General features: G+C 50.6%; 1 protein-coding gene across 2 annotated transcripts; it reads right to left on the reverse strand.

Annotated features, from left to right (window-relative positions):
• Positions 1-54: 54 nt before the first annotated feature.
• On the reverse strand, positions 55-12,210 carry Dcst2 (DC-STAMP domain containing 2). 2 transcript variants are annotated; one of them, XM_021158542.2, is made up of 15 exons: positions 12,081-12,210; positions 11,631-11,801; positions 11,219-11,320; positions 10,708-10,905; positions 10,318-10,383; positions 9,611-9,824; positions 9,307-9,464; positions 8,693-8,857; positions 6,911-7,078; positions 6,710-6,810; positions 5,838-5,968; positions 4,788-4,915; positions 4,260-4,353; positions 3,992-4,147; positions 55-151 (listed from the first exon to the last, which is right to left on the reverse strand). In XM_021158542.2, the coding sequence occupies exons 1-15, from the start codon at positions 12,139-12,141 to the stop codon at positions 130-132; spliced, it is 1,935 nt and encodes a 644-aa protein (XP_021014201.1). In that variant the 5' UTR covers positions 12,142-12,210; the 3' UTR covers positions 55-129. The 2 variants fall into 2 exon arrangements, with proteins under 2 accessions (XP_021014201.1, XP_021014200.1); XM_021158541.3 differs by having other exon boundaries at positions 11,910-12,210.
• Between the last annotated feature and the right edge of the window lie 39 nt (positions 12,211-12,249).

A 12,249-nucleotide genomic window follows, 5' to 3' on the forward strand; every position in this document is an offset into this window, starting at 1 on the left:
CTGAGGCTGGGGAGGGGGCTTCTTTGGGGACAGTGGATTTCCGAAGTGGTGCCTGGGGTTCTGGGAGAAAAAGGAGGCCCACAAAGCCCAATGAGCTTCTGGGAGATGCTGTGGATGCTTCCTCTGAGGTCACTGCTTTCTGTCCTGGTTACTGGGAGGAGAGGAAGGACCAGTAAGGTCAAAGTCACTGGTGGGTAACCTCCGCCACCTTCCCTGCTCAGGCCCTAACTGCCGCCCTCCTGGCATCCATCCCTGTTCTTCCTTTCCTCTCCCTTTGTTTTTGTAACTTTGTTTCTGTTTTTTTGAGACAGAGTTTCTCTGTGTAGCCCTGTCCCTGTAGACCAGACTGGTCTCAAACTCACAGATCCGCCTGCCTCTGCCTCCCAAGTGCTGGGATTAAAGGCGTGCACTACCGCCCAGTGCTCTTAATGAGGACCTCTCCAACCCAGCCAGGGTATCAGCAAATTGCCCCAACTGCTCAAAGGCGATTGTCTCTGTTCCCGAAATTACTCATCCCTTCTTCTCTCCTACTGACCCAGAAAAAGACTTCAACTCTCAAACTTGTGGCTACCATATTTGCAAGAGAAAACAATGGGATCAGCCTTCCAGAAGCTGAGAGAGGACAGTCACTACACATTTCAAACCAGCCTGGCCTACAATATTGAGGCCCTGTCACCAAAGGCAAAAACAAAACAAAACAAAAAACAGAACAAAAACAAAAAAACCTCCTCTGACTAAGAACAAAGGCTTCACTATCACCTGCCCTTAACTCTACCTGGAAGTCCCTCAGCCTCCCAGGGCCAGTTTCTTTGCCCCACAGCAGACATTTCATCCTCTACCACCCACTCTGAAAACTATGTCACTCCCAGCCACCTCTCTGGTCTCAGCAGGTGTCCTTGCCTCCTACTCCCTAGAGAAATTGAGGCTGGAGCAGTCTCGAGTCTGTTTAGAAGGGTCTCCACTCTTCAGTCTCAGAGCAGCCCCTCTGGCTACCTCATGCACCGTCGCCTGGCCCAGCTCTTCCTCTGGTACCTTAGTCCAGGGCTGGAGGTTGAGCTTGTGCTCTCACAAAGCACTCTGCTACTACACTGCATTCATAGACTTCAATGCTCTTTTCCATGTCCTAAATGTACTAAATGCAGAAACATCTGTTGGTGCCATGTACCTTGTATGTGAAGCCAACTCTTTATCATCAGGCTTCCTTTTTTTTAGAGCCAAGCATGGTAGCACATAACTTTCATTCTATGGAGACTGAGGTAGAAGGGTTACAAGTTCAAGGCCAGCATGGACCACATAGTAAGAATAGGCGGTAGTGGCACATGCCTTTAATCCCAGCACTTGGGAGGCAGAGGCAGGTGGATTTCTGAGTTCGAGGCCAGCCTGGTCTACAAAGTGAGTTCCAGGACAGCCAGGGCTACACAGAGAAACCCTGTCTAAGAAAACAAAAAGAATAGGGAGGCAAAGGCAGGCAGATCTCTATGAATTCAAGGCCAGCCTGGTATATATAACTATGTTGGGCCAGCCAGAGGCTACATAGTAAAACCCTGCCTCAATAAAGTAATTAAGCCCTCTTTTTAATTGCAAATGTTATATTAAAGGAATCCTAAAATCATCTCCCTCTTTAGAAGCCACATTCTCTATTTCTGAGTCTTTATCAGTTGCTTTGTGATCTAGTTTTAGCCATCCTGATACCATGAAAAATGTTCCCACAAGCCATACATACCAGTTGTCTGGTCCCCCAGCTGTGGATGGAATGTTGGTCCCAGCTTGCTCATGGTTTGCCTTTCATGGGCTAAGCTCTCCTGCTCTCTTGAGCCTCTTCCCTCAGGTTCTGCCCCTGTCCCCCTCTTTCTGCCTCCTTAGCCTATTACGGTAGCTCCCAGTAATAGATTCAATTTCCCATTTCTCCTTACTTTAAAACTTTTTATTGTATGTGTATGTCTATGTCAGTATCTGCCACACGTGTGGGTGCTTGTTCAGAAGTCACACGAGATCCCGTCTGCAGCTTATGAGTCCCTCACCCCTTAATATGAATGCTAGGAAGGATTTTTTGGAAGAATAGCAAGTATTAACCCCGATGCCATCTCTGTCCTTGAATATTCATTATCTTTATGAATGTTTTGCTTGTTTATATGTGTGAGTTCTGTATGCATGTCCAGTGGCCACAAAGTCCAGAGGAAAGTGTTGGATCCCCTGGAATTAGAAATACTCATTAGCTGCAATGTGGGTGCTGGGAACTGAGCCTGAAAGTAGCCCAAGTGGTTTTGTTTTGTTTTTTGAGACAGGGTTTCTCTGTGTATATCTGGCTGTCCTGGAACTCAACTCTGTAGACCAAGCTGGCCTGGATAGCTATCCACCTGCCTCTTCCCCCCAAATCAAATACTGGGATTAAAGGTGTGTGCCACCACTGTCTGGCTATCAAGTGCTCTTACCTCACAGCTGCCTCTTTAGCGTCTTTCCTTCCTTTTGTCTTTTCTGGTTTTGCCAAAATGATCTGGTTAGCATGGAACTCACTAAGTAGCCTCAGACTTCTCTGATTGTTAAGCCAGGATCTCCCTAGGTAGACCTTACTGTTCAGGAACTCACTATATAGACTAAACTGGTTCTCCCCCCTCCCCCCAACAGACACACACTTATCTTTGAAGACCACAAGCTTGAGCAGGGTGTGAAACACCCGGCTAATCCCAGCTTTAGAGAAGGAGTTTTGAGCCATTCTTGGCTACATAGAAAAATCCCATTTCAACAAACAATAAACAAAAAGAACTTAGGCTGTGCTCTGTGTGTGTGTGTGTGTGTGTGTGTGTGTGTGTGTGTGTGTGTGAGAGAGAGAGAGAGAGAGAGAGAGAGAGAGAGAGAGAGAATGGCCTGATGATAAGAGTAAACACACCTTTAATCCCAGCATTCCGCTAAAGCAGATGCCTATCTCTCTGAGTTCAAGGCCAACCTGATCTACATAGAATGGAATTCCAGGCAAATCAGGTCTACTTAGTGAGACCCTGTCTTTAAAAAGTAAAATAAAATAAGATAAAAAATAAAAAAGCCCTATCTTGCATGTGCAAGGCTAGAACCCACAAGGGAGGAAGAAGAGGAAAAAGGAAGAGGGGTAAGGAAAAGAGAAGCAGACACAGTGGTTTATCCGTAATGCCAGCCTTTACTGTAATCCCAAACAGGAAGGACGGTAAACATTTGAGGCCAAGGCCAGGAATGACCCTCCCCACCTTTAATCCCAGCAATGAGGCAGTAAAAGCAGGTAGATCCCTCTTAAATTCAAGGACAGCCTGGTCTACACAGAATTCCAGGACAGCCTGGTCTACCCATTGAGACCGCGTCTCAAAACAGAAAGAGAAGAGATAAAAGTGAATGTGTCCCTTAGCCACCTAAGACCCCCCGGAGGCCAGGGAAGCCTCCCCCACCCCCCAGTCCTTCCCACCCTGCCTCTTACAGCGAGGTCCCACACCCAGCACAAAGCACACACACCCTTGGGCTTTATTTACCCTCCTAAATGTTTTACATTCTCCAAACTCAAAGGTCTCTGCTTCCTTGCCTCCCTTAGCCTGTGCCTAACAAACCCCAGGCTGCCCCAAACCCCAGCTCATTTCTCTCCTTTTCAGGGAAGTCTTTCTTGTAGATTGGTTGGGGTTTGGTTTGGTTTGGTTTGTACCCACCCCAGCCCCTTCCCCAAATAAGCTTTCTCTGTGTAGCTTGGCTGGCCTTGAACTCACAGAGATTTGCCTGTCTTTGCCTTCCTAGTGCTGGAAGTGTCTTCCCGAGTGCCACTCCACACCCTGCTCTGTGAAGTTTCTTTTTCTTTTTTGAGGGGGGATGGGGAGTTCGAAACACCTCGCCCCCACTACACACACTGTAAGCTAAGCTACTCAGGCAAGGGGGCAGGCTCTCGGGAAACTCTTTGTCTCCTCTGCCCTATCTCCTGTCCCTGCATTGAGGCAGACACTAGCCTGAGCAGATGTGACAGAACAGGTACCATTCCCACCTGTTTCCTGCTCTCTCGGGCTCGGAGGTGGACTTGTCTGAAAGGTTCGTGCCCAGGGCTTCCTGAAGCTGTTGTCGAAGTTTCAGCTCCTGCTCCGGGGCCTTTCTTCGAGCTGCAGCCAGCCACAGCTGAGGACCCTCTTCATCACTGGAGTCCCTGCAAAAGCCTACTGTCTCAATGACCTAAAGATATCCTGGAAGAAGGCCATTATTCCCACTGCCCCCCACATACTGCAGCGCCCCCATCTCCCAATCCCTGAGAGACTCACAGCTCCAGGTCCAGGTGCCCCTGGTTGGAGAGTGGAGCAGAACACACAGAGCAGGTGTTGTTTAGGAGCCGGAAACAGGTAGGGCAGTAGAGACCTAGAAGAGACCAGGAGGGAAGGAGGCTTGAGTTAACCCCTCATACCTTGTGCTCCCTAGTGTTTGGCCTTGCCCCCCACCCCCCAGCCCAGCCCTGGAAAGACCATCCTTATCAAGTATGCCCAGTAGGAAATTGTGCGGGGGGGGGGGGGGGGGGGCGGGGGGAGGGGGAGTCAAGGACATTATAGGGGAAAGGGGCTAAAGGAAGGCTGTTATGTAAATGAGAAGACACATAGTAATAGAACTATGTAAATGAGAAGATGCATTGTAATGGAGCTATGTAAATGAGAAGGTGCATAGTAATAGACCTATGTAAATGAGAAGATGTGTAGAAATTGAAGGGTACAGACATATAAAGGTATGGGAAAATACCATAAAGGAAGAACCATGGTTGATCATCATGTGCAAGTACCAAGACGGATGGGGGTACTCACCTCTGCAGCCTGGGGTACTGCAGGACACAAAGTTCTCCATGCCCCCTTTGTCTTCAGGCTCCCCACAGCCCATGCAGTAAGACTGCTGCAGCGAAAACGGGCCAAGCAATGGTCTTAGGAAAGGCAACCTTAGAAGAAAGGTAACCGATGTCAAGCTTAGCCTTTCCCAAACCCACACCAACCGCCAATGGAGAGGGAGGCCTTCCAGTGCCCTAACCACCATCTTTCTGACTCTAGCAACCTTTTCTCCATTGCCGGCCCCTCCCCCCTTCCCTTCACTCCTCACTCTCAAGAACCTTTAGCTCTTTGGGGCTGGAGAAATGGCTCAGTGGTTAAAATCGTTTGTTGCTCTAGCAGAGGACCTGGGTTTGGTTCCCAGCACCTACATGATGGGTCATAGTCATCCATAACTCGTTTTAGGGGATCCCATATCTTCTTCTGATCTCTATGAGTACCAGACATGTGTTTGGTACACACAGTATCCATGCAGGCAAAACACTCGTGCACATAAGTAAATCTTTAAAGAGAAATCTCATCCTCAGGACTGGAAAGGTGGCCCACCCAATGGAGAGCACTGCCTGCTCTTTCAGAAGATCCAATCCCCAGGATATTGGTTCTCTGCCAGCACCACACGCACACGGTGCATGCACCGAACAACCATTCACATTAAGTAGAAACAAACATTTTTTGAAAATAAAACTCTGCTCCTGGGTTGGAGAGATGGCTCAACAGTTAAGAGCACTGACTGCTCTTCCAGAGGTCCTGAGTTCAATTCCCAGCAACTACATAGTGGCTCTCAACCATCTGTAATGGGATCCAATGTCCTCTTCTGGGGTGTCTGAAGACAGCTACAGTGTACTCATATAAATAAATAAATCTTAAAACAAACAAACAACAAACAACCCTCTGGTTCAGGGTATGAAAGTTATGGATTAGATACCTTCTCAACCAAACATCTTGTCCTTGGGAGGCACAACCACCTATTGTGCCCTCTGGCTCTTGTTCTGCCTATTGCCACCCTGGGTCTGTAGGGAAGCACGCTAGGCTCACCGGATGGCCAGCACCTGGAGGATATTCATTTGGCCTTGGTCAGCTGCCCGTCGCCTCACTGCTCGCTGCACTGTCGCCATTATGTTGGTCCGATGGCTCAGAAGCATGTTGTAAAGGTAGGTGATCCTTTCCTGGGTTTGGGAAGGTGGGGGACAAGTGACCCCCAGTTCCCCCAGAACCCACATTAGTCAGCTCACAACAGGCTGTGACTCCAGTCCTAGGGGATCCAACACCTCTGGCCTCTGTGGGGCCACAAACACATGGAATATACTCACACAGGAAAAAAAAAAAAAGATATACCTAAATAAAACTTTAAAAAGTAAAAGAATCCCCTTTAACCGCCTGTCTGGGAGTGGGGGTGGGGGTGGGAGGCTGGAGCAATGGCTCAGGACTTAAGAGCACTGGCTGCTCTTCCAGAGGATCCGGGTCCCGTTCCCAACACCCACATGGAAGCTCATAACTGTAACTCCAGCTCCAGGAATCCTGACAACCTTACGCAGTTACACATGCAGGCAAAACAGCAATGCACATAAACTAAAAGTCAATAATAATAATTTAAATAGCTGTCTGGCAGCCTAACCAGACTCCGTCCTTCATCTTGGAGTCCCTGCACAGCAACCATCATATGGTACACCCGAGTGGGTCACACTGCCCTGCTGCTATGGTTTTTGCAAAGCTTTGGAAGCACTGACATGCCTCAGGGTCCCCCCCCCCCCCCCGGGCTCAAAGGATATGGTTCCTCCCAGCTCCACCCGAAGGCCCGGTCTTTGCTGTAGGCTCTGGTAGAGGACTAAAGACTGGAGCTGCCAGGGACTTCAATATCCTCAAAGCCAAGACAGCCAGCCACCAACTTAGCATCAGGGCCTCCTCACCTGTTCCCTGCTGGGGTAATAGGAGGCACAGATAGCACGCCGCAGCCTGCTGACATAGCTGCCAAACAGAGTGACGAAGAAACACAGACCGTACATGGTACCTGGGAGCACAGCACACAGTGAGCACTACCCAAGGCACTAGCCACACTCCTGGTCCACGTGCTCTCCTCCTCCCCTCTTCACTCCGAGTGAGGTAGATACCAATAAGGATGTAACCCTTAGCATCTGGTTCTGAGGGATGCAGGGTGCAGCGCGGCGACAATACACTGACGTTGCCTTGTTGCATAACATCAAACGCTGATGCCAGGTCACGGTAAATATTCCCTGAGTAGCCGGACCCTTCCACCGATATAGACACTACCACAGGGCCTGGCACAAAGATACTATGAGAGACACTCAAGATAATGGCCCAATCTCTGCCTGGAAAGTAGAGCCAGGCAGATCCTAGGCATAACCCACACCCTCATCTCTGATCCCTCAAGGTACCCTGAGGTCTGGCCTCCTTCCTAACACTACAATCCAGCTAGCTGACACTGCTATAAACTTTTTTTTTTTTTTTTTTGTTTTTTTGTTTTTCCAGACATGGTTTCTCTGTGTAGCCCTGGCTGTCCTGGAACTCACTCTGTAGACCAGGCTGGCCTCGAACTCAGAAATCCATCTGCCTCTGCCTCCCAAGTGCTGGGATTAAAGGCGTGCGCCACCACTGCCCGGCCTGCTATAATCTTTATGACCATCCCAGAACCATTGAAATGTTGGCTGAACACGGACAATGTTTTCCTTTGGTTTTAGAGACGGGGTCTCACTATGCAGCCTTGTCACTCAATCCTGCTGTCCTGCCCCAGCCTCCAAGAGCTGGGCTTACAGGGCAGGACCACACTCTCATGCTTACAGGTGTGCTTTACTTTTTTACTGAGTTTCAATTTTCCTTTTTTGTTTGTTTGTTTGTTTATTCATTTGTTATTAATGCATGTGCATGCATGCATAGGTATATGTGTGTGCCTGTGCGTGTGTTAGAGCATGTGTGTATGTGTGTATACATGTATGTATGCACGTGTATATGTGCGTGTGCTTGTGCATGTGTGCATTTGTGTGTGCACATTTGAGCATGTGTGTGCATGTGTGTATGTGCATGTTTGTGTGTGTGCATGTTTGTATGTATGTGCATGTTTGTGTGTGTGCATGTTTGTATGTATGTGCATGTTTGTGTGTGTGCATGTTTGTATGTATGTGCGTGTTTGTGTGTATGCATGTGTGTGTGTGTGTGTGTGTGTGTATGGCTAAGGGGGCATATGTGCCACAGCACGTGTGTGGAAGTTAGAGGATGATGTGACTTGATCATGAAGGTGCTAAACAAAAATAGTCTGACTCCTTACAGTAACCCAGTCGGCAGCCATTGCTCCATTGCTCAGATGAGCGACTGAAGCTCTGGGAGGTTAAGCAAGTTGTCCTTTGTATGTGGATGTGTGTGCTGGGGCTGAATCAGGGTACTGAATTGTGCTGGGACTCCGGCTCCGGCTCCCAAGCAAATTGCTTAAATTCACATTCCTACAAAGGACAGGGCTGGGATTTGAACCCAGAATAGTTCAACTTAGAGCTTGTGCCTCTAGCTATGCTGTTATGCTCTATCCTTGACCCAGATGGGAGGCAGAGGTTGGAAGAGTGGATAGCAGTGACATGAAGATCCCAGAGGGGGGAAAAAAAAAAAAAACAGGAAAAAAGCCGGGCGTGGTGGCGCACGCCTTTAATCCCAGCACTCGGGAGGCAGAGGCAGGCGGATTTCTGAGTTCGAGGCCAGCCTGGTCTACAAAGTGAGTGCCAGGACAGCCAGGGCTACACTACACAGAGAAACCCTGTCTCGAAAAAACCAAAAAAAAAAAAAAAAAAAAAAAAAGAAGATCCCAGAGATTCCCCCAGGAGAAGGAAGGAGCCAGGGACGAAGAGAATGCATGGCATGAGTGGACACGGGATGGGATGGGCACTCACTGCGGGCTACAATCTCGCCCTGGAGGTGGTACCGGGCCAGATCGAGTAGCCAGAAGACGCCATAGTCCAGAAAGACCAGGAGGAGCATGATGAGGAGATGGCGGGCGAGGTTAAAGATCTCCAAGGTATAAAACATCTGTTCCCGCTGGCTCAGGAACATGGAGTCTGAAGGAGGAGGTAGTCAGAAGTGTGTTCCCTGATTCTCCTGCCCACGTATCCCAGCTCCTGGGAGGTGCCTGCTCGTATCAAGTTCAGCTTAATTTAATTTAATTGCTCACCCAGAAGAGCACTCTTCTGGGGACGGGGCTTGATGGTTACATGGAAAAACCTTGCAGCTCTGCCTGGGCTCGGTATCTCATCCCTGGACCCTCTGTGTTCTTGCCTGACTCCTACCTCCTTTCCATATTAGGATGTCCACCCCTCCTGCCTTCACCTCAAAAAGCCTTCCCAACTTCACATCACTGTGCCATGTTGTTCCCTGTGTCTCCATCTCAGAATGAAGCCATCTCTCTTCCCTCTGGCCCCTGTATGCTCTAAAACAGTCAGAGATATACGGGGCTGAGGGAGGCCTGGGCTGCTCCAGAGTTCTTCCTTTCTGTCCTCAGCATCCTCACCTGGCTGGATGTAGTGTTTGGCCTCATGAGAACTGAGAGGCAGCACCGTAGGCATCCCTGCAAGGGAGCGTACTGCCTCCATGTCCAGGAAGCGCCTGGTGATATAGACATTGTCGAATTTGTCGGAGTTCAGATAATAGTACCGGTAACACAGGGCTCTGAGGAGAAGCACATATGAGATTCCTTGGCTTTCTTTCCCAGACCTCCAGGTACCCCAGGCTATGCTTTCTTGCCAGTTCCCCCCCACCCTAAATGCCATGGATGGTCAGCCCCACAGCCCTTCTCGCCCTTGGTTGACCCTCACTGGATGTAGAGAAATCCAATGAGCAGAGGCATGGTGTAGCCCATCAAAGACAGCGCCTCCCTGGCAGTGTACAACTTCATGCTGACAGCCTCCTGCAGGTCCAAAGCCACCTGGGACAGGCTCCGAGAGGAATTGAGGTCCACAGAGAAGTAGTGGGTGGCTGTCATGTTGAACTCAAACTCACGACGTAGCTTGCCAAGCAGCTTCATCACGGCTGGGACCGGTGAGGTCAGAGGGGACACGAGCCGAGACAGGTGTTAGGAAGACAGAGGGGCACGGTGTGGGGGCTGTCCAGGCTCCTGCCGGTGCAGGACTCACAAGCTAGAGCTCCTGGGGCCCAGACCTACTCTAGAAAACAGTGACAGCTTCCAGACACACAACACTAGATTTGGCCTAAGGCTCCGGCTTCATCACGAGTGAGCCACGACCTACGCTCTGGTTCCTCCCAGCCCACGTGACTTATGCTCCAGCAGGGAGGCCCTGTTCCTCCTGGATTCTGCTCTGGAGTCTGGCTTTAATGAGGCTCCTCCTCCACCCACTGGGCCTCAGTTTCTCAATCAGATCAACTTAGACATTAGTTTGGGTGACCCTGCAAAGTCCCGTCCTGCTCTTGCATCCCACTATAGATGGACCGGGAGACTTCAGCGCCAGTGGCCACAGTGAGGCGAACACTGGCAGGAGGAGGTCGGGGTGGGGGTGTCACTCACGAGTGCGGATGGCCGTTCGCAGGAAAAATTCGAGGTAGGAAGGTATGACACAGAATTTCTGGACCACTGAGAGGCAGGGGGGCTGAGGGTCAGGAGGAGCCAGCCTGCCTGCCCACCCCTACGGAAACTTCTTCTCAAGGGGCCGTCTGGACTTTCTGCCTTTCCCATCAGTCTCTACACGTGCTAACAGTTTTGGGCCTTTCTCTACTCTGCTTTCTTAGCATTGGTCCTTCCTTACTTCCCACCTTTTCCCTCCCTGACCCCAGAATCCTTATGAGCCCCACACTCAACACCTCTCTTATAGTATATCTCCTGTGCCCACCCTCTGACTGATCCTGCATTCTCACATCCCCTCCCCATCCCCTGCAGGGGATCCCCCGGCTCTCTCACAGCTGGCAAATCCACAGACCAGCAGTTTGTAGGGCAAGAGCGCATAACACAGGTGAGGGAATCCCGAAACGACCTTCATACAGTGGGTCTTGGCATCATCAAACACCTGTGAGCATTTTGAGTAAGGGTTGCCCAGCTCGGAGTTGCACACGTCACCAATATGAAGGAGCCAATACCACACATTCTGCAGGCACCTGGCTGTGGTCAAGAACAAACCCAGGGTAAAGCCACAGGTACTTCAGACCACAGCCCCCTCCCCAAGGGCCATTCTATATCAATTTCAACCAGCCTTTTTCAGTGACTTCAGTAAAACAACCCCACCACCACCACCACCACCACCACACACACACACACACACACACACACACACACACACACACACACAGAGAGAGAACTGGTCAGGGGTCAGATATGCTGTGTGGAGTGAGACCTGAGCAGGCCTGGAAAGGCACTTAGGATAATGAGATTGGGGGCATTTTGACCTCCCAAACCAAACATGCAACACACCTACCTATGTGTTTCACGGCATCTATGATGGACCGGAAGAACTTGCGTATCCGGTCACCCACCACTTTGGCCTTCTGGGCAATAGCTTTAATCTTAGACAGAGCACCTGAGGGACAAAGGGCAACATTGCTATAGGTGTCACCCTGCAGGAGCTGAGAGTCTCACCATTTCCTTGGGTGTGGGGGGGGGAGGAATAAAAGGGGGCTATCAGAGCCATCAGGGAGCCTGGATGCTGGGCTGTGAAAATGACCAGGTAGAGGAGGAGGCTGGAGGGCAAGGGGAAGAGGATTTAGCTGGACTGGAAAGTGGCTTTCCAGGTCCAGCCACTCTTAGGGTAGGACACAATTCCAGCAGAAAGCAACCAAACGCAAGCCCTGCAGGATGGGAGCCAATGGTTAGGCTGGGGTGGGCCTTACTGACAAGGGGCTGCTTGGCCCGCTCCAGCATTTCAGCCGTCTGGTTCAGGGCCAGCTCTGCCCCACAGGCCACAGCTTCACTTGCCCGGGTGAAGTTTTGCAGTGTGTTCGCACAAGGCCCTTGTAGCACCAGCCCAAAGGAAGCTACCAGTAGCACCAACCGGCTCTGCTCTGCGGAGACAGCTCAGTTACAGACCAGGGCCCCGTTAATCCTTAACAGGGGCTTTTATAATACTTCCCTCCCTACCCCAGCCGACCCTGCCCTGCTCCCAGGCTCACTGGAGAAGGCCTGTGGAAGCAGCAAGAGCACAGAGACTCGGACCTGCCTGGAGAACCCCATGCCCAAGCTCAGGAAGGCAGCCAAAGTGACGGTGGTCACCAGGCAGCCAAAGGGGCTCTGTCCTTCCCCTAGAAGCTCTAGGAGCCCAAAGGCGGTGGCCAAGGACAAACCCACGGTAAAGCCACAGGTACTCCGGACCACGGCCCGTGCTGTGCTGGACCCCTCCTCCATGGTCAAAACATCAGCATTGACTATGGCTGCTGGGACCCAAGGCCAGTGTGTCTCCAGGAAAGACCGGGAGAGTCTTCAGGTTCTATGGACCTGGAGTTCTTCATTCTC

The sequence above is a fragment of the Mus caroli genome, unplaced genomic scaffold (genome assembly GCF_978045245.1).
Source record: "Mus caroli unplaced genomic scaffold, Mus_caroli_1 scaffold_3, whole genome shotgun sequence".
NCBI classification, from domain to species: Eukaryota; Metazoa; Chordata; class Mammalia; order Rodentia; family Muridae; genus Mus; species Mus caroli.

Coding starts and splice junctions, on each gene's coding strand:
- Dcst2 (XM_021158541.3), bottom strand. CDS start 12,141: ATGGAGGAGGGGTCCAGCACAGCACGGGCCGTGGTCCGGAGTACCTGT. Junction 9,825..10,317: donor GCGAACGGCCATCCGCACTC/GTGAGTGACACC, acceptor CACCGGTCCCAG/CCGTGATGAAGCTGCTTGGC. Junction 9,465..9,610: donor ATTGGATTTCTCTACATCCA/GTGAGGGTCAAC, acceptor GCTTCTCCTCAG/AGCCCTGTGTTACCGGTACT.